At 42.7% G+C, this 21,291-nt stretch overlaps 1 protein-coding gene across 2 annotated transcripts in view; it reads left to right on the forward strand.

Moving 5' to 3' along the window:
* Nucleotides 1-21,291, forward strand: part of PROX1 (prospero homeobox 1) — a 72,756-nt gene that overhangs the window by 35,872 nt on the left and 15,593 nt on the right. For both annotated transcript variants that reach the window (XM_075863324.1, XM_075863325.1), the window contains exon 4: nucleotides 14,010-14,204. In XM_075863324.1, the coding sequence (XP_075719439.1) occupies nucleotides 14,010-14,204 (195 nt within the window). The remainder of the gene's footprint in view (nucleotides 1-14,009; nucleotides 14,205-21,291) is intronic.

A 21,291-nucleotide genomic window follows, 5' to 3' on the forward strand; every position in this document is an offset into this window, starting at 1 on the left:
AGATAGATAGATAGATAGATAGATAGATAGATAGATAGATAGATAGATAGATAGATAGATAGATAGATAGATAGATAGATACATTAGAGAGTTGTCTTCTATCCGGATACTGTCCCGGGATGTTACTATTGAATATCATCGGTTTATCAGGCCGCTCCATAGATTGCACACAGCGATGATATGATAAAATGATATGAGGCACTTTTTCAGATGTCTGCCCTAAAAGCTTTATTAAGTTTGTATACAGCTTAGCAGATTTGATAGAGACACGGCCACCTGTCCTTCTTGTCTGCTGCGAACACTAATTTTATATTTGCGCTTGTCTTTAAAAAGAAACAATTCCTTCTTCATTCACGTCTCCGGAATCCTCAGATCTTCTTTGAGGGGCAGAGAAGCCCTCGCTGATGTTGTGAGTAATGATGTGTTTGTCTAACGTCGCTGTAGGATTATTTATTACTGGATTCAGTAACAGGTTTCATCAGGTTTATACTTTTTGTGTGAATGTAATTTGTGAATGAATTTCCAATAGAGAAGTAAAGCCCCTGGCACACGTCAGAGCGGAGGCACGTGGAGTCCCTACAGCTCGTAATACGGCGCCATGTGCCGCAGTCTGGTACTTCCGTACAGCCCTGTATTACAGAGATAATCTGCCCTACACGCAATGCTACTAGGGGGAATACCTGCGTAATACGGCACCTGATGGAGCATGTCAGATTCATACAGAATCATAGGAATACAGTATCGCCCATGGAAGTGGCGCAGGTGTACAGAACTGTAATACGGTTGTGTGAATTAGTCCTTATTGTATGCAGGTTTTTTTAGCATATAGCACTTCCTGCAGGAGGCCGGGAAATTACGACAGACTGTCTGATAAGGGGGTGCAGTCTCATATTTTGCAAACAAGTGAAACCCAACTCAACCCAACTGGTTCTTGGCAGGGGTCTAAATACCTTAGGGAGAGACCACGCGACTGCCTTGGGACCCTTGGAGAGAGGAGCCTAGTTCTGGTTGGTCCTATACCATTTGTTACTGGGTGGAAAGAAGCTGTGCAGGAGTCCCCTCTCCAGAGGGGGTAGGAAACGGGCTTAGAGGCCCTTCTGCACTGGATGGGAAAAATTTGCGCCTAAACGGCGGGAGAATTTAGATTTTTGCTATGGGACCCCGTATTTTCTATGTACACCACAGGTTCTTGGTCCACTTTCCAAGCTAGTAAGCGTAGGCTGGGTTTGAGTTTCAGGTGTGCGGACTAATGCATTTTGTTGGATGGTCTATTCTCCCACTGACAAGGATAAGATGTCATTAGTCTGGCGTCCGCTACCATTGTGGCGCTGGACTAGCAGATTCTTATTAAGCCACATCACATGTTTCCTATCAGAATTCTTGAATGTATTCCAGTGTATAAACACCATCTTACAACATCACAACCGTCTCCTCTTTTACTGAATAATAATTTTTTATTATTTATCTTTGGCTTAGGTTAATAATTAACTTTTTAAATAAATTAAACAAAAACAGTGAGAGGACAGTAAAGGCCCTTTTACACTGGGCGATTATCAGGCAGACGAGCGTTACTAGACCGCTTGTTCCCGATAATTGGCCTGTATAAACAGGGCAGCGATCAGCAGATGAAAGAGCAAACGCTTCATCATCTGCTGATCGTATCGTTCTAAAAAAGTAAAATATTATCGTTGTCGGCAGCACATCTTGGTGTGTAAACCGGGAGACGCGCTGCCGACATGATAATAATGTATGGGGACGAGCGATCAGAGTAACGACCGCTCGTCTCCATCCATAGCTCCTTGTGACAGGAGCAAACGAGCGCTGATCAACGAGTTGAACCCGTTGATCGGCGCTCGTTGCACCAGCCAAAATTGGCCGGTGTAAGAAGACCTTAAGTCTAGACTTACTACTAGTCCAGTACTGGGTTTACATCTATAGGCACATGTGGAGAATTTATTAAAGGCTTTACACCCTTTGGAGGCATTAAAAATGCAAAAAAAAATTGGCACATGCCATATTTGCACTAAAGTTTGTGACTTTTTACTCCTGTCAGCACATTTTTAAAGTTGGCGGGGTAAGCTGGGGGCAGGGCTACCGTCAGTCCAATAGATTTACTATAGTTTATGCCACAAATTGCCATAAATTAAATTTCATAGCGGGCGTAGATTTTCATTTCTGGTGCACAGACAGCCAAAGATGTGCCAATTTGTTTAAGTGTCTATATACCCCCATACTATACAAATATAGATAGAGAATACATCACACATAGCGTGAATACTGCAGATTTTCAGCAACGAATTTCATTGCAGAAAATCCGCAGCATAATACAGGAGCAGCAAAGTGAATGAGATTTGAACAATTCTCATCCATACGCTGCGTAAATGATAAGCGGAAAAACTGCTCAGAAATTGACCTGCGGGATTTCTGCAGAGGACATTTCGGCGAAAAACTGCACCAAAATTTGGTGCGGTTTTTCAGCCAGAATTCGATTTGGGCAACAGGCCGGATACGCTGTGTACCTTTACGCAGCGTATCTTCCCTGTGTAAACTTACCCTAAAGGGGTTGTCTCGGGTCACAAAAAAAATCAGCATTTTTTTTTCAGAAATGCAACACTATTGTCTATGGGAAGTGCCGGGTACTGCAACTCAGTCCCATTCTGCATTACCAGACAGTCCATGGACAAGAGCCATTCTAATTGTTCCTTGTCCACCCCTGTATTACACTTTATACATAGCGTTGCTGAGGGTAACGCCACTTGTGTACCATTCAGACACAGGGAAAGCATGGAGGACATAGCCTATACTTAGAAGACATCTTTACTCTGCATGATTGTGCTAAATCGTCCTGTATACTGAAGTGTATAATCCAAGGGAAAGATTGTAGAATGACATTACGTTGCCAAGCTCCAGAGCCCAAATTACTCTTTTCAAGTGGTTCCACCTGGAAGATAAGACACTTAAAACGAATTTGCCCCAGACATCTCCCGGACTGACTCGCGCAGTGTCACCACTGAGACCATTTGGAGCAGGTTGTCGTGCCAAAGTGATTTTATGCCTTGTGCTGTTCTCCTTCTGAAAGAGAAGAAGCCTTTGTGAGAGGCAGTGTCAGAGCCCAGATAACAGAATTGATTTCACCCTAGTGTTTCATTAATTGTGCGGGTCTTTAGGGCACATTGCTCTTCCCCTCGTCTCATGTTGGCTGTAGGCTCTGCAGGTGTTATCACCTCAAGGGTCAGGACGGTTTAGAAAAGATTTAGAAAGGAAGACAAATGTTGCTTTTTCACTGCTGTCAAGACCACTAGAAAAAAAGGGCACTCGCTGTGAGGGATTATTATGTATGTAATGGTTTAACTGGGTCTGAACGGAGATGGGGCAGGTGGAAAAACGACACACCAGATCCTTCTTCATATATATATCCATGAAACACTATAACCCACATTCACTAAGACTGGCGTAGTAAAGGAGGCAGTTAAAGTGGCACGTCTCTTAATAAATTTGGCGCATTTTAACAGTCTGACAGTAGGAAAATTAAATCTATGCATAGCAGGTGTAGATGTGTGCCAAAATTTGCGTCATTTCCTCCTATTCCACATAATAAATGGGGTTGAAACTGCATCTTTTTTTGGAGATCGAGCCCAATTTTTTCTTTTCTCATCAAATTTATTCCAAAGATAGTCCCAAAAACGACAGGCTTTTATCCAACGCTTTCAATATTTTGATATTATAGTACTGGATGCATAGACTACTGGTACAGTATGAGCTGAGATTATTACATTCATGGATTGGATGTAACAACTATGTAAAATTCTTGGTTCAAATTTGTAGCAATTTCTGACAACATATCAATTTCGGAGCACAATTATGTGCTCCATCTGTTACAAAGTAAGGGTCCTATTACATGGCCTGGTATGGGCAGTGTAAACGAGACAGCTCTTTGACCAGCGCTCGTTTGCGCCTTTCACAAGGAGCAATGATTGGTTATGTATAGACACCAGCGATCGCTACTACGATCGCTCATCCCCATACACTTATTCACACAGGGAGATGTGCTGCTGACAACGATAATATTTAAAGAGTAACTAAACGTCCAACAAACGTCTGACATGTCAGAAGTTTTGATTGGTGGGGGTCCGAGCTCTGAGACCCCCACCAATCGCTAAATGGAAGCGGTAGAATTGCTCGTGTGAGTGCTGAGCCGCTTAGTTTCTGTTTGGCTTTTTCCAGAAAGCCGATATATCGGAGTACGGGCTCATAGACTTTCTGTTGACCCCGTACTCCGCTACATTGATTTCCGAAAGAAACCGAACAGAAACAAAGTGGCTGAGCGCTCACACGAGCAATTCTACCGCTTCCTTTTAGCGATTGGTGGGGGTTTCAATGCTCGGACCCCCACCAATCAAAACTTCTGACATGTCAGAAGTTTGTTGAACGTTTAGTTACCTTTTAATGCTGCATAAACGATACGATCAGACAATGAATGAGCATTTGCTCGTTTATCGGCTGATCGTTGCCTTGTTTACACAGGGCATATGAACGCTCATTTGCCTGATAATTGGTCCGTATAAAAGGGCCTTAACATTACCAGGGAGATTACATCAGTGCAGAACGAGCCTCACTGACTACAAGACGAGTCTCAAGAGTTTAACCCAGTGTTTAGGTGCTACAAAAAATGGAGTTTATCTTCAGGCCCATGTATTATTGTCTAGAGTCCGGCATACATACAGTATGTAAGAGGTCTGGGTATATAGCAAAAAATTTAAGATGATTTGTCATGGCAGGAAAACAGAGCGTGTACAGCAACAGACAAAACCCCTATGGTTCTATAGTAAGGACCCAAAGTGTGACACCGTATAGTGTCTCTATGAATACTATAAGGGGTCAGCTATTTACCTCATTACATGCAAATAAATTCTCAAATGTCTCAGTAAGGCCAAGACTATACCTTGGTATACAGGAAGGGGAAAAGTAACCTAGGTGAAAATAGGCTGACTCCATATTAAATTAAATGTTTAAAGTATGCAAATTAGCTCTCCTCCAGACAGAAGAAAATTGGGTCTCTAGTGCCACCTATAGGAAGCTACCTCATAAATCAATGTCCATTACATTAAAGAGTCCTCAAACAATTAGGCTAGGAATATCATCCAACCCAGAGACATCCATCTATAGATGGCACTCACCATTACAGAGCAGGGTACTGGTTGGCTGGGTGAGATGCCTTAGGGTATGTTCACACGGCCTATTTACGGACGTAATTCGGGCGTTTTAACCCCCGAATTACGTCCGAAATTACGGCTTGAAAGCGTTGACAAACATCTGCCCATTGAAAGCAATGGGCTGACGTTTGTCTGTTCACACGAGCCGTATATTTACGCGTCACTGTCAAAAGACGGTGCGTAAATAGACGCCCGCGCCAAAGAAGTGTCATGTCACTTCTTCAGACGTAAATGGAGCCGTTTTCCATGGACAACCAGCTCCAGTTACGTCCGTAATGGACGCGGCGTTCAAGTGCCTGCACATGCCGTTACGGCTGAAATGACGGGGCTGTTTTCTCCTGGAAATAGCCCCGTAATTTTGGCCGTTACGGACGCTGCCGTGTGAACATACCCTTAGATGTACCCTCGTGGAAAGTACTGGTACTACTTGCGAGATCCAGCCGATGTAGGGAGCCTAATAAGCAATGCTCCATGGGAAAGATTTCAAGACTTAAAGGGCAGCTACCTATGGCTGGAACTAGAAAGACAGTTTGCTTCCTTCCTGAAGAGAGCTGATTTGCATATTTTTCCCAGGGAGCTTTGCCTCTATAACTTCCTACACCAGCTGGCTCTCCACAAGGAATACCACTACCTTCCAAGATGTTTAAAGTACTTATTTATGTCTGATGAATTGTCATTCAGCTTTTTGTAGGGTCCAGAGATAAATGCCACAATTGGAAATAACCAATTTGTAAGATAAAATCAATAAAGTAGTTGTTGATGTGTCAATGAATATATAAAAGCTTTTCTGTTCTGACTGTGCTGTACACTTAGGTACAGAGAGTATCTTGATTGAAATTGACGCAGACCAGCAGTCTCCCGCCTGTGGCTCTATCACTGTTGCAAAATTACAACTCCCAGCATGCCCTGATAACTGCATGCTATCAGGGCATGCTGGGAGTTGTAGTTTTACAACAGATGGGAAGCCACAGGTTGGAGAAACTGATGTAAATTGAAGGCAGCCGGTGTTAAAGGGTGTCTCTGATGATTCTTACCGCTGCAAACAATCAGACTTGTACTCGGATAATATTATAAATATATTATCAGTATCTTTTGAGGTAGCATAGAGGGATTGTTTGTACATATTTTGACAAGTCTTTTTTTTTTTACCCTCCCAGTAGTGCCCCAGTGGGAATAGCTGACTCTGACCTCATTAGATCCTGATAGAAAGGCACCGAGGGGTCAAGCATAAAGAATCCCTTTATCCTGTATCGCTCAGCATCTTGCCCATTCTCTTAAACTTTCTCTGCTTTCCTCAATTATACAGGCTGTGAACTGTGCAGAACAACGGGTGGAGTGAGCAAGTTATCTGTAGACAAGTCTCACTACTGGTTTAATATGGGGATCTGTCTCTCTTTTCATATTGGTCTCCTGTAGAGGAGATTCCAGCCTGAAATGGTTAATTTTCACTGCTGTGGCGTCTTCATGATATATTGTTAGGGCATGTTCACACAGAGGTTTTTTTAGAAGCTGAAAAAACTGTCGCTGTTTCTGCCTCCAAAATCAGTGTATTTTCCAGGTTGGTTTTGGAGGCTGTTTTTCCACTTTTCAGCAAAAAAAAAAAAAAAAAAGAAACAGTGCCCCACCTAGTCGGCGTTGTTTAATGGGAATTTATGGCGCAGAATCCGCACCAAGATAAGTTCATTCTTTTATTTTCAGCACCGTTGAATTACTTTCAGCGACCTGAAAAATCTGCACCGTTTGAGCGACGGCACTGTTTCCACTTGAAAGTAATGGGAGGCAAAAGTGGGGCATTTTATATAAGAGAAGAGGCAAGAGAGAAGAGTTGGATTCGAGAGCGCGAGGAGATGATTAGAGTGGTAGTGAGGAGAAGGTGATGAACAGAACCAAATAAATAATATATTCTATCCTTCTCATAAGGAACTTTATAGAAAATCTGTCATGACCGATTTCCGGCTTTACCTGGAAGTCTGCGTGTTCCTCCACCACCATTAACACCAGTATGCCGAAACTTGATAGATTAAAGTGGTTATGTGGGAACAAAAATTTCTTAGCACTATGCTCATATATATTCAAGTGCCCGCCGCGCTGATTCTGAGATTTTAATGGCACTGTCGGGGGACCGGAAGTCTAGTTGCACAGTCTTCCTTTATGGCGATACGACTCTTTGTCATGCGACCGGCCCCGCTGTACTCCGTGGACTTGCTATACTACTTAGTACATAGAGTACAGTGGGGCCGGTCACATGACGAAGAGTCATATCGCCATAAAAGAAGACTGTGCAACTAAACTTCCGGTCCCCCGGCAGTGCTACCAAAATCTATGAAAATCTCAGAATCAGCACGACGGGGGACCGGAATGTATATTAGCGAGTGTACTCACATACTGCAGTGACTACACTGATAATAATTTTTAGTGCCCACACAACCCCTTCAAAATAGGAAGGAGTACTTTATGATAGTCAAATGCATAACTGATCCTAATGGGCCCTCCACTCTCATATGTGTGTATAACATAGTTCTGTTACCCAACAACACCTAGAGGTTGTTAGGGCAGGCTGGGAGTTGTAGTTTTACCACCCGGTGGAGAGCCACAAGTTGGGGGTCACTGCTCTACAGTATGCATAATGCCTACAGATATACAGCTCTTATGCTAATTTGTACTCCAAAGAACTACCATCTTTTTTTCCACCAAATACTGTATCCTCTAGCGGATTTTTCTCTGAATAATTAGGAAGTTTTCTTACATTGAAGGTGCCTCATCCCGTGGGAAACATTAATCAGCCTCAGTGACTCTTCCGAGTAGAAACACAGGCTCTTTTTAATTGTGATTCATTTTAACACTAGCGCATTAACGCACTACAGATGTCTTTGCTCGTCTTTTCAGAACAATTGATCCTTCTTTCCCCTCTTTCTGCGGAAGACAAAAGGGAGAATAACAAACAATTAGCAAAATGAAAAGCAAAATGTTCCCTTCGTTACACTTGTGCAGAAAGTACAGTCAAAAAGCTTCCGGCAGAAGTTCCATTGTTTTGGCATTTACTATTAAAAATATTGAAAAAAAATTTTTGCCCATACTACTGGATGCACAACCCAATGTGACAATTGACTAATAGGGATGTGGTGTAAAAATATACCGTATCTATTTATCTGGAAGCTTGGTCTGCCGTATACAGTCATGAATAAAAACGCTTTACGACTAAAGAGTGATATATCCAATGCAAACCAGTCATATGCTCGCTCTGTTAAGAACTTTTCTACAAAACTAGATAATATACATTTACCTGTAATATGGTAGCTCTGTTCTTATTAATAACCTGACGCTAAGCCGTGAACACTAGAGAACCGCATGCTGTTCGTGTTTGTAACAGTCACTTCTGCCTTAGGACGTTGACTATGAGCATCCATCTGCCTTGGTCACAGTGATCTTCACCAGATATCCCAAACTTCTGTGGCTAAGGACCCACTATCAACTGGTGGTATTGAGCCACAGTGATTATTAAAAAGGAAAAATCCTAATAACTGCTTCATGACCGCCTGCCGTTAATTTACGGCGGGTTGTTCTGGTCCTCAAATTTGCTCCAATGTATATTTAAGCAAGGGTTTAAGCCTGTCAACCATAGACTGTCAAAGACCCCGTAAAGAACTCAAAAGCGTTTTTCATTGCTTTTCTCTTCTCTATCCTCAAACACAGAGGAAGCGACAGTGCCTCTATTGGTCCCTGTGGTCACGTGACTGATCATGTGATCGCCAGGATGCCGGTTGCAGAAGGCTGTTCCTGGGTATACTAAGACCTAGCACAGCCCTAGTAGGGACAATTGTGTAGCCCCAGTTACAGTGGAGAGGTATAGTGTAAAAAAAATAAAAAAAATATATATATATACTATTAAAGTTCCCCAATGGTCTTGAGTGAAAAATAGAAAAATGAACATGAAAAACTCCCTCAAATGCCCCAACCAGTCAGTGTCGTTCCATTAGCCGCAATATATGATTACCAATGAAATTAACTAGCATGTAAAAAAAAACATAATTTTTTTTTTATATGGAGGTGGAGTGTTAAGTGGGACAAAAATTACCCATTTTGTGCCATCCAGTGACGGGCGCAGCACTCCATTACGGCCGTTCTTTTTTTGTGAATACTTCACTGTGTGTGGTCAGCATCCAAAAAGTTAGGAAGTATTTAGAAATCCTCGAGGCAAAACTTCTACACTATTTTATTCCTAGTGCAGGGCCTGAGGGGTCGGAGAATGACACAGAAATTCAACACCAAAGAGACAATCCCCGTGTCACACACAGACCCTCTCCTAGGCATAAAGTGTATATGTTTTGTGCTCCTTTTAGATATTTTTTGTCCATATACGTCATTCCTGTTTTCTTCCGGTATCCTTAAGATACTGTCGATGATCTTTGTTCCCTCCTTGTCCATTCTGGAGATATAAATCTCTACTTCCCCACGTGGCTTCTGATCGCCGAGCCAGGCCTCTTGTTCCTAATTTGCCTGCTCATTTACACATTCCCGTTCCCATTTCACACCTGTCGGATAACATCCTCTAGCCCTGGAAGTTATATCTGTATCATGGGGCTTTTCAGGTCACCACAATCTTAAAAAGTGTTTCGTATGTGGATAAAGAGAAAATGAGCACTCACACAAGAGGCCGGCACTACTCTCTTAGTTATTCCGTTTTCTATCCGCTCCTGACTCCTGTTTTTTATACTCTTTTTGTTTTTCATTCTTTCCCCGATTCAACACAAAAAAAACTCTAAATCTCCCCGCAGGCCCTATTACTGAATGATGGCTTGCGTGCTCACTTTTTCTCGCCCTCATTAGGTCATTCATGGCCATTCTAGAAAGTTTTTCTCGACAGTACTCCAGTCCATGTGAGACAATGTCTTGTAACAATGCCGGAGCCTAATCTCCATGTCAAAGCAATTTTCATTCCCCAGTGCGCAGACCGCGATCATATTGTAATGTTTTGTTTCTTCTTTTAAAAGAATTAAAAAAGGAACAGTAAGCCGTCACGGGGGCCTGTCGTCCTTATCTCAGCGTCTGGAAATTTGGACAGTGTGTTTTACTACGTAAATAAAATGGAAAGAACTCCAAGTTCAGCAAATCGTAATGGGTTTAAGTTCTATTGAGATGGGCTACCAGAAGATCAGATAACCGGGGTCCTTCAGTTGTCTTTTTAATCAGGTTCCCCGCAAGGCTGAATAGAGACAGAACAGACACACACAGCGAAAATATAATTCTTGGATAGGTTAAGTACATGTTTGAACTCTCGCAAGCAGAAGCGATTTGATGATGACTTAATCATTTTCTGGTCAATTATCTGTAAGGACCCTTGCAACTGCACGGCAATTATGATGCAAGATGGCCTTTTGGGACAAACACCAGTCTCCCTGCTTCTGTTTCCGCAGATTCCCTGCCACGAATTTTCATTCACTTCATTATCTCTGTTAACATAGAAACAACTTTCTGTGCAGTAATTACAGCCCCAATGCACACTTTAGCTGTCATCTTGATGGAGGCCTGGATGTCCTCATGGCGGTGTCGGATAAGTGTCCTTTGTTGATTTTTGATTAATGGACACGTCTTCCTGGAGCTTAGGGGAAAGTGAATGCTTGCCATGACAAAAGGCAGGGGGGTTTACATATCAGCTTGCATGATTTAAAGCTATGGGTTTATTGGCTTTGGCTTGGCAAGCGAGGGTCTCATCTGTTGTTTAAAGGCAAATTCAAGCTAAACTTCAAGTCACCCCACTCCTAAAGAATATCTTACAACAGTTGCAGGGACATGGGTATAAATGTGCCATGTTATAATATGACAAAAAGTTTGGAAATTTTTGCCTAAATTTTGGGGATTTCAATGGGACTGTTCCTGTGGGAGGATGTTACCTGTTGGTATAAGAAAACTTATAATGCATTAATTTCTCGTGCTCTGGCCCCCTGCGTTATAACAAATCCTAAAATAATCATATTATACCAAATCAATAGGAAAGAAATGAATTCATATTGAAAAGAAAAACAATAACGCTTATTAACGTGTAAATCAAATAAATTCAATAGGAAATAAATGAATCCTTATCGAAAATCAGAATAAAAAAACGTTTTGAAGTATGGTAAAGGGATACTGTAGGTTACTGTGACTAATCGTCCATCCAGTATTTTAGTTTAGGTCATTTTTGGCATATGTCGGGGCACATTATAACCCATGTATGAGCTTGGTGTCAACGTCGGGAGATTTTTACGGCGTAAACGGTGAACGTACAACATAGACGTGATGTGAACATAACATAGAGGGTCAATACTAAATATAAAGTCCTGCATTCTCGTATGGTAGATGTGTCCAGTCCATGCATTTGTTAATTTTCCATTGCTTATACAGCGCCAACATATTCTGCAGCGCTGTATAGAAATGGTCACCATCTACATCAGTCCCTGTCCTCAACGTGGCTCCAATCTGATTTCCCTACCTCATACACTTACACAGACACGGGCCGATATATAGACATGGGCTGATATATATACACATACTGTACATATATATATCCCAGGTGATACGTAAGTAATTATGTTCTGTCTTATGAACAATATCCAATTCTGACGTGGCAGTATCATATCGCTGGAGTTGTATTGCCATAACATGGAGACTGTGATTCCATGACCATCTGTATTTAAGGTTAAAATAAGGATATAAAGGCACCTGCTCACATGTCAGATGTCAAGACACATATCAGAAACCAGGAGAGTTAAAGGCTATTTATATATATATATATATATATATATATATACACGGTGTGTATATATATATATATATATATATATATATATATACATATATAGTTTATTAGTGTGTTTGTTGAAGCTTTCTAAATACTTTTTATTAAAAATGATTTTTACTTACAGCTGCTTTGTATCCCGTATACAGAGCAGCCGTATCTTGCGCCGAGATCTGTACCCGTCAGGCCAGCGACACTGACGGGTTCAATGAAAGTGGGTCCTGCGTGTCATATCACGAATATATGATTATCATTTATAGCCAACTAAATAAATAATGTTGCCTTAAATTAGTCACCCCCATTCAAGATGTAAATTTGCAAAAGAAAAAAAGTTTTATTCCTTTGCCCATCAAGACGTCTTCTGAGCTGAAATATGAACTGATTTTACATTAAATCTAAGTTTGTCCCTGCACTTTAAAGGGGTTGTCTCATCACAGACAACCCCTTTAATATAAGATCCGCCTCCCAAATCATGGGCAGTAATATATTTACTCATCAGCGGCCACTACAGGGGAAATTAAGTATTACATGCAGTTATTCAAATAAGTGGCAATCCATGTAATTCATAGATGGACTGGGTACCCTAGAGTGAGAGCCGAGCCAAGACTTCATATGGAAAGGGGTTGATAATACAAGTCCTTTAAGACTGTGCTGTAGCAAAAACAGATTGTGTGACTGCAATCTTTTTTTGATGCATTTTAATTCCTCTCTCATTATTAAGTTCTGTGTTACGCAGACGAGCAGTGAAAATGACCCTAAGTAAGGCAGAGAGTGAAAAAAAACCTATCACAGCCTGGCATGCCTGATGTAATTGGAGCAAATAACTTGGTGGAGTTGATGGGAATAGCGTAATGAGAAAACAGGGCAACAAATGACATCTTAGCACAGATTCCACTAAAGTTCAATTGAGATTATTATCTGTGCCAGCAGTGCCATCCCAACACACAGATGTAACGGGGGCTCGTGTTACCAAATGTTTTCATTGTACATTAGAGATTACCTTCTATATAAAGTGTATCTCGAGAGACCTGAAGAGGATAAACATGACTGCCTTTTTAGAGCACAAGACTGAGCAGCCAACCTTGCTTCTCCTTCGACGCTCTCCAAAGCCTCAGCTGTACCTTTGTATTATCTCCAGTAACGGAGGGGGCTGCATGACACTCTTATTATAGTTGACTTGACTTCAGAGGGATCTAAGCTATATTAATAGCTTAAACAATGCCACATGTGCTCGCCTTTGTCACGGATACCCACATATAAATGTTATAGTAGAGCATTGTTTTCCATTAGTCTTGTGTTCGCTTAAGCCCAAGCTGACTGAAGCCAGAAGTTTGACTGACTTTAGACTTTGCCATCTATTTACTAAGCCACTTATATAAAACAACTTACACAAAACGAAGGTCGAAGGATGAGCTTGTATTCGTATGTTAGGCAACTGCCTTATTGGTAGTGGCCATGAACAGGAGAGGTCCGATAATAGGGATGGGCATCAGCTGGTACCCGTCATTGGCCCCTGAGTCCATCAATATATGTCTTCTGCCTATTGCACAGCCAGCACTTTCATCAACCAGCCCAAATGTGGAGTTTGATAACATGGAATTTTGTTTTCTTGCAGATTCTCTGGATCACACGGGTCATAGATTATTCTGTATATAAGGCTCTATTAACACTTGCATTCGGGGATCCGTGGGGGTTTTCGTCCAATTTTTCCATTATTTTTTACAGCAATATTCTCACTGTAAATAATACTGGAACCACAATGCTCCCCATTTCAGTCAACGGGCACCAGCAGTGTTTTGAAAACAGAATCGCCAAAGTTTTCATGGGGCCATTATAAGCGGAAGTCAATACGCTAGTGTGTACAGAGCCTAATGTGGATGTGTATACAGTGTAAACCCAAATTTGAATGTACCATATGTGTTCACAAGACATGCATGGATTATATAAGGCAATGAGAAGTCACATTTACAGTAGATTTACATTTCTCATATTTATTTGTCCTTTTCTCGTCTGTTTTACAGTTCAATAGATGCATTACCTCTCAACTCATCAAGTGGTTCAGCAACTTCCGGGAGTTCTACTACATCCAAATGGAGAAGTATGCCAGGCAAGCCATTAATGATGGTGTAACCAGCACAGAAGAGTTGTCCATCACCCGGGACTGTGAGCTATACCGGGCCCTAAACATGCACTACAACAAAGCCAATGACTTTGAGGTACGCACATCACTCTTATATTAACAGTTTATATCTGTGAATTGATCCTTGTTTCTCCCCATTACTGTTCACCTTCTACAAGCTTTTGCGATTTAATATGTAGATTCAAGTTCTGATCTTAGGACCATAAGTGTTGCTGCTAAGTTTGTTTTCATGAAATGGGTGCACTAAGGAGTCCATAGGGATCTTTATATTCCTTTCTCTTCCAAGAAGCAAACTGTAGTCGTAGTCAGGTTTCTCCTTTGGTAAAACTCTAAGGGCATGACCACACATGGCGGAATTCCTCCGCAACTGTCCGCATCAATGCCGCACCTAATCCGGGTTGCGGATTACGGCTGCGGATCTGCACAAAATGTGCAGAAAATTGATGCGGACTAGCTGCTGCGGACTGCGGGAAAAGTGCTTCCCTTCTCCCTATCAGTGCAGGATAGAGAGAAGGGACAGCACTTTCCCTAGTGAAAGTAAAAGAAATTCATACTTACCGCCCGTTGTCTTTATGACGCGTCCCTCCTTCGGCATCCAGCCCGACCTCCCTGGATGACGCGCCAGTCCATGTGACCGCTGCAGCCTGTGCTTGGCCTGTGATTGGCTGCAGCCGTCACTTACACTGAAACGTCATCCTGGGAGGCCGGACTGGAGACAGAAACAGGGAGTTCTCGGTAAGTACGAACTTCATTTTTTTTTACAGATACATGTATATTGAGATCGGTAGTCACTGTCCCGGGTGCAGAAACAGTTACTGCCGATCGCTTAACTCTTTCAGCACCCTGGACAGTGACTATTTACTGACGTCTCCTAGCAACGCTCCCGTCATTACGGGAGCCCCATTGACTTCCTCAGTCTGGCTGTAGACCTAGAAATACATAGGTCCAGCCAGAATGAAGAAATGTCAAGTAAAAAAAGCAAGACGCATCCGCAGCACACATGACATGTGCATGACAGCTGCGGACTTCATTGCGGAACTTTGAATCTCCATTGAAGTCAATGGAGAAATTCCGCCATGAGTCCGCCACTGCTCCGCAACAGACAGAGCATGCTGCGGACACCAAATTCCGCTCCGCAGCCTATGCTCCGCAGCGGAATTGTACGCATCGTGTAAACGAACACTGCTAAATTAAAGTGAAAGTCAATGTAGAAACGGCTCCGCTGCGGATTAACGCTGCGGAGTGTCCGCAGCGGAATTTAAGTGCAATTCCGCCATGTGTGAACCCGCCCTAACTCTAAGGCTACATGCACGTGACCGATGTTTATGTCAGTGTGTTACCCGTTATTTTAATGGATAGCACACTGACCCATTCATTACTATGGCCCCATGCACACTACCATGTTTTTCATGTAGCCATGTGGGGCAATGGGACCGGTCTGGAAAACTCAGAGCAGGTACTATTCCTGTGTTTGCAGCTCAGTCTCGCCCGTTCAAGTCTTTCGCGAAAACAGACAGCACATGGATGCCGTCCGTATGCTGTCCGTGTTTTGCGGATCCGTTGTTTACGTGCCGCAACATATAAATGGTTGTGTGCATGTAGCCTTATTCAGCAAGATACAGACAAAGGTATGTATGTCCTTTTATTGTATTATCTGGCACTGGAAACACTTATGGGAAAAAAAAACGCGGCTTTTAATGTGTAACAGAAGTTGACGTTTGATGATAGATTCCCATTTAGCAAAACAGATTAGCTCTGCTTAGTATGAAAGGATTCAAGGCCACTGGTGTCTGTGTATGATCACAATTGCAGCATCTTTGAAAACCAAGAAAAGACAATGCATAATTAAAAAATGAATAATAAAATAATATGTATAATAATAGAATATTTTCTAAAAAAGAAGTAGAAATTTTTTTATGGACCAGTTTATTTTTAAAGATCATTTTTGCATTGGTCAATCCAATAAAAAGTTAAAAAGCCTTCAATTACAAGGGTGTCTTTACAGGTACACTCCAGTGATTTTGTTTTTATCGTAGCCCCCGTTTGGAAAATACATCTGGTTATCCTCTTACCGGGTGCTTTTTTTACCGAACGATATGCTCCATTCCCGAGCCACTGATATTTCATGCAATGTGACTGCCTGATTCCTACAGTATCCTACAGCGCCTGCTGTGTGGACCGCCTCTTTCACTATGCATTCCTATGAGTGGGGCATTTCCAATCGGGGGCCACGAAAAAAAAAAAAATCACCGGAGTGTTCCTTTAATACACGGTTCTGAACCTGCCGTATGAATTTTATAACTAGGTGGCTTTAGGATACGTCCATCAAATTGATTTATGTTACGCACTTAAGACCACAAGCATGCAGCGGCTGTATGGAGTCCCAGTGGTTCAAGTACCCTTTTGTGTCTACAGGTCCTAAGGTATATGTGTCACATGGTTACACACTACAAACAAATGTGTGTAGTCTAATCCTACAGAATGTATGTTAGTAAGAAGTAGTGAAAGGATGGAAGGGAGTATTACTGCAGAGTCAGACTACACAGGGCTTGTTTGTAGTCTGTAACCATGGAAACACTTAGGAGCTGCATAGAAGCTGTAGACAAAACATGATGGGATATTTTTTAGTTAAGACTATTTGAAAAATTGAGTTACAAAGGTAGACATATATATTATTCATAATATTTTAATTCAAATTTTTTTTGGGAGTACCTGATTATTAATTTAGGATGGAGTCACACAGTATACTAGGACAGCACTACCTTTAAATCCTGCCCTGCCTATCGTAAAGCGCGTCAGTAATTTTTCGTATGTCACAGCGTGTCATCCGTGTTAACTGTTTGTGCTACGGCTCATGTGTTTGCTGAATATGACATTAACCTTCCTCCTTACTCCTGCTGGAAAGAACAAAATTCGCCAGCTAGCGATGAAATTGGATACAGCGGGTTTTTTAGCAAACAGAGCATTTGCCATATTTAGCCTCATCCGCTCCTTCCAGACACATTTTGCTGATCCTTGGCTGTGATTAAACCTCGGATATCAGGCTGTTTCCTCTGAAATCACCAACGTGCCCCTTCTATGGCTCTTGTACCCCAGCGTGCTTTTCTATTCTACTTGACTTTCACTTACACTTGTGATGTAGGTTAAGTACTGGCGATGATTAAGCTGTGAACTTGTCCCATCATAAACTGTGTCGCTGACTTGCCGTTCCCTGTAGTTTGCCCTGCGTCAGGCACTTAAAAGCAAAGTCACATTAGATGCAGGAGAAGATTCTGGCCTTGTCATTTTTAGCTGTCGCCTTATGGCCAATGCCCAGAGGTGCTTACAGCACAAAAAGACAATGGCTCACATTATTCTCTGTTGATGACCAATATTTCAGATTACGGCTCCTTGCTCGTATTCACATTTTGACACCCGCGGGAAGAGATGCAAAATTCACTAAGGAAATAATTAAGATTGAACGTATGTGTTCTGCAGCTGACATAAAATGTTAAGTGTCTGGTGATTGGAAACAGAAAATGTTATGACCGGGTTGGAATAGGCAGATGATTGGCCACAGATCATAGATATATGCTGTAGAGATAGGCTCGAGCACAGATCGTACATATGTACGAGAGACGTGTTTTTTTAGGGGTTTAGACGTCAATGACACATGTCAGATGGGTCACATTGCTCGGGGTCTGGGAGCCATACAAATGTCCAAAATGAATGGGTACCAGGAATGACCATGCATGGGTGTAAGCGGTATCGAATGCCGAGATGCACTAGGATATTCTGAGTGCAAGACGGCAAAAAATGACCATTTACGAAGGCGCTGTTCCCTTTGCGATATCGCAAAGACAAAAACGGCTTCGTAAAGGGTGATTTTTTGCCATCTTGCATTTAGAATATCCTAGTGCATCTCGGCATTTGATATTACTTACTCTCTGTCTGGGACAATCTCTTCACCCAGAAGGACCCGTGGCTAGCAGTTTCCCGAACCATCACTTGGACTATACATATATATATACACACACACACACACAACTTATTGACTACCAGGTCGTCGTGCCCCCAGCCCGACGCCGCCAGGTGAGTGTACACCTCTCACTTTCCTGCCTCTCCTATTTATCGTGAAATGATGCAATATGTTGCGTCATCCTGTGATCTTTTTCTTTGAGTGATTTCAAGCATGTGTGTAGACTTTGCCACTGGAATCAATAGGAGTTAGGCCTCATGCACACAACCGTAGCCATGTGCACGGCCGTGATTTTCGGGTCGGCCGGCTGCGGACTGTCAGCCGCAAGCCGCCCGCAAATCGCGGGCCATGCACATGGCCGCGGCCATTATTTTCAATGAGCCCGGACCGCAGAAGACGGCCGTAATAAGGTATGTCTGTTCTTTCTGCGGTGCGGGCTCCCGGGCCATGCATGGACCGTAAAAACGACGAGAAATGAATGGGGCCGCAATTCTCCCGTGGATTTTCGGGGGAATTGCGGCCGCAAAAGCACGTTCGTGTGCATGGGGCCTTAGGCCCCATGCACACGACCGCAAAAAATCTCAGTTTTTGCGGACCGCAATTGCGCTCCGCAAAAACGGACCCATTCACTTTCATTGAACGCGGACACCTTTCCGTATCGCTATGGATGAGTGTCTGTGCCGCAGAACTGTGCCGGGAATTATGGAGCATGTCCGTTCTTGGTCCGCAATTGCGGCACGGACTCCTCCATAGAAGTCTATGCGGGAAGCCAAAACAGCGGATGGCAACGGAAGTGTGTCCGTAAATACGGATAGCCATCTGCAAATACAAAAGTGTTGCTAAGCGACACAAAGGGGTTTTCCCATCAACCAGGCCTCTTATTTTTGCGGATCCGTATATACAGATACAATATGGCTGCACTACGGACCGTATTTGCGGATACCATGCAGCAGAAATGGGTACGTTGCTGATGATTTGCTGATGTCTATAAAGCAATACGGAACCGTATTTACGGTCAGTATTTGCGGATACGGTCGTGTGCATGAGGCCTTAGGCCCCATGCACACGGCCGTGCCCGCAATCACGGCCCGCGATTGCAGACACGGCCTGCCGCCGACTGCCACCCGCATTTTTGGGCCGTGCTCCCATACAAAGTACGGGAGCACGGCCCGCAAAATGCAAAAGAACGGACATGTTCCATAATTTTCGGAATATTTCTACGGCACGGACACCCATCCGTAGCGCTACGGAAAGGTGTCCGCGTTCAATGGAAGTGAATGGGTCCATTTTTGCGGCCCGCAATTGCGGTCCGCAAAAACTGAGGTTTTTTTACGGTCGCGTGCATGGGGCCTTAGGCTGTGTTCACAGTGAGTTTGAAGTGTATGTTTAACGTATATGCCAGGAAAGCTCCCAGTGTATATGTTAAACACATCGTTAGGCCCCCGTTCACTTGACGGTGCCAGAAGAGTGTCTTTTTGGGTCCGTTTGGCTGGTAAACGTCAGTGTATACGCTATTCTATCCAGAGGCATCCAGTAAAAAAACTGGTGTGGTATACATGTTTTTAACATGGTAGCCAATGTGTGATAGATTCAATGGTATGGTATACGTCACCGTCACCGTCATCCGTTTAACATATACGGCATGAGCTTTTCAATAGCTTTTCATGACATGTAGGTCATACCAATACTGCCTATAGATGACGAATGCCACTCGGACATGCGCCCCACCCTCCATTTAACGTACACGTCAGGCGTCTTTCCAGGCGTATAAGCTAAACATATTTAAAAAAAACTCTATGTGAATGAGGCCCTATGGAAATCTCTACGTTTTGTCCATCAAATGGGTTTTTACGAGAATATGAAGATTTTTTTGTTACGCAAACCGGTAGTTCTAATAACAAAAAATCGCTGTTACAATTGGGAGACAGAACAGGAGTTTTGTAATCAACACTAATTTCATTGATTTCCCATCCTGGATCCCCGATGTGACCATTCTGACATGTCCGATTGTCGGTGAAAGTCGATGACGTTTATTGATCCCATTTATTGAAATACAATTTGGTAAAAGGTGAGAAAGAGAGAATATTTCTGAAAGATCATTAGTAATAAAAAACATTTATTGGTCACAATAACCAGTTATTATGTTTTCACCAGACAATGTCTTACAGATATTTCACTCTACATCACCCCACTGGTATGACAGGGCGCGTTTTTATACGCTTCGGCAATGAGTAAAGTAACGTTCTTACAATATATGAAAAAATCAATCAATAGGTTTGATCAGCGCGACATCACATATACTGCTGAGCAAAAGAGAATGTCAACAGAATAAGTCTCTGTTCACATCTACGTCGGAGCCTGTCTCAGGTTCCATCAGTTTTGATCGGAAGAATAGCGCTGCATGCATTCGGAAGCTGGTGGTATATGACAGATCCGGCACTGCGTTGTGATTTTCGTTATAAACATAAACCCCCAAGCAGATGTCAACATAGCCCTAGTAATCCTAAAATAACATGAAGAGAACTCGTTATTTTGCAACAGGTAGAGACCCACAGATCGGAGACCACATACACGGCTTTATAGTCTGGCAGATACTCAACGTACCTTAAGGGAATTGGAAATTCCCACGGTCCTGCAGTTTATTATCAAGCTTCTTCCACATCTAAAGATGATGATGATGATGATGATGAAGATCAGAGTATTACAGTATATTGGGGAATTACTATTCAAGCAGTTTCTTAATGTGAATGTTTTCCACAGGGTTCTCCAATGGTCGTCCACCTTGAATTCAGTTGAATAGGACTGAAGCGTGGCCGCTATACAGTGTACGGAGCCTTCTGCTTCCGGCACGACCACTGCATAACATTCGGTGGCAGCCGGAACGGCTGATCAGTGCGAGGTCCAGGTGTCGGACCCCCACCGATCATATACTAATGACCTATCCCGTGGATAGGTCATCAGTATGAAAAATCGCCCCGTGCCTGGACAACCCTTCGGCTTTGGTTTTAGTTTGCCCTACAGTCCCCTGCTCACAGGCTTCCAAAATTTGATAGCATATCCTTATCAAACTCAAATGACTTCTTTGTAATATCACCTGTAGCGCTCTCGAGAGCACAAAAGTCAGACAAAGAAGCCGAATCCGAGTCACCACTTTGTCGGCGAGATTACTTTTCCCGTCCAATAATTGCGTTCTTTTCTATGCCAC

This window comes from Rhinoderma darwinii, chromosome 4, assembly GCF_050947455.1.
Source record: "Rhinoderma darwinii isolate aRhiDar2 chromosome 4, aRhiDar2.hap1, whole genome shotgun sequence".
NCBI classification, from domain to species: domain Eukaryota; kingdom Metazoa; phylum Chordata; class Amphibia; order Anura; family Rhinodermatidae; genus Rhinoderma; species Rhinoderma darwinii.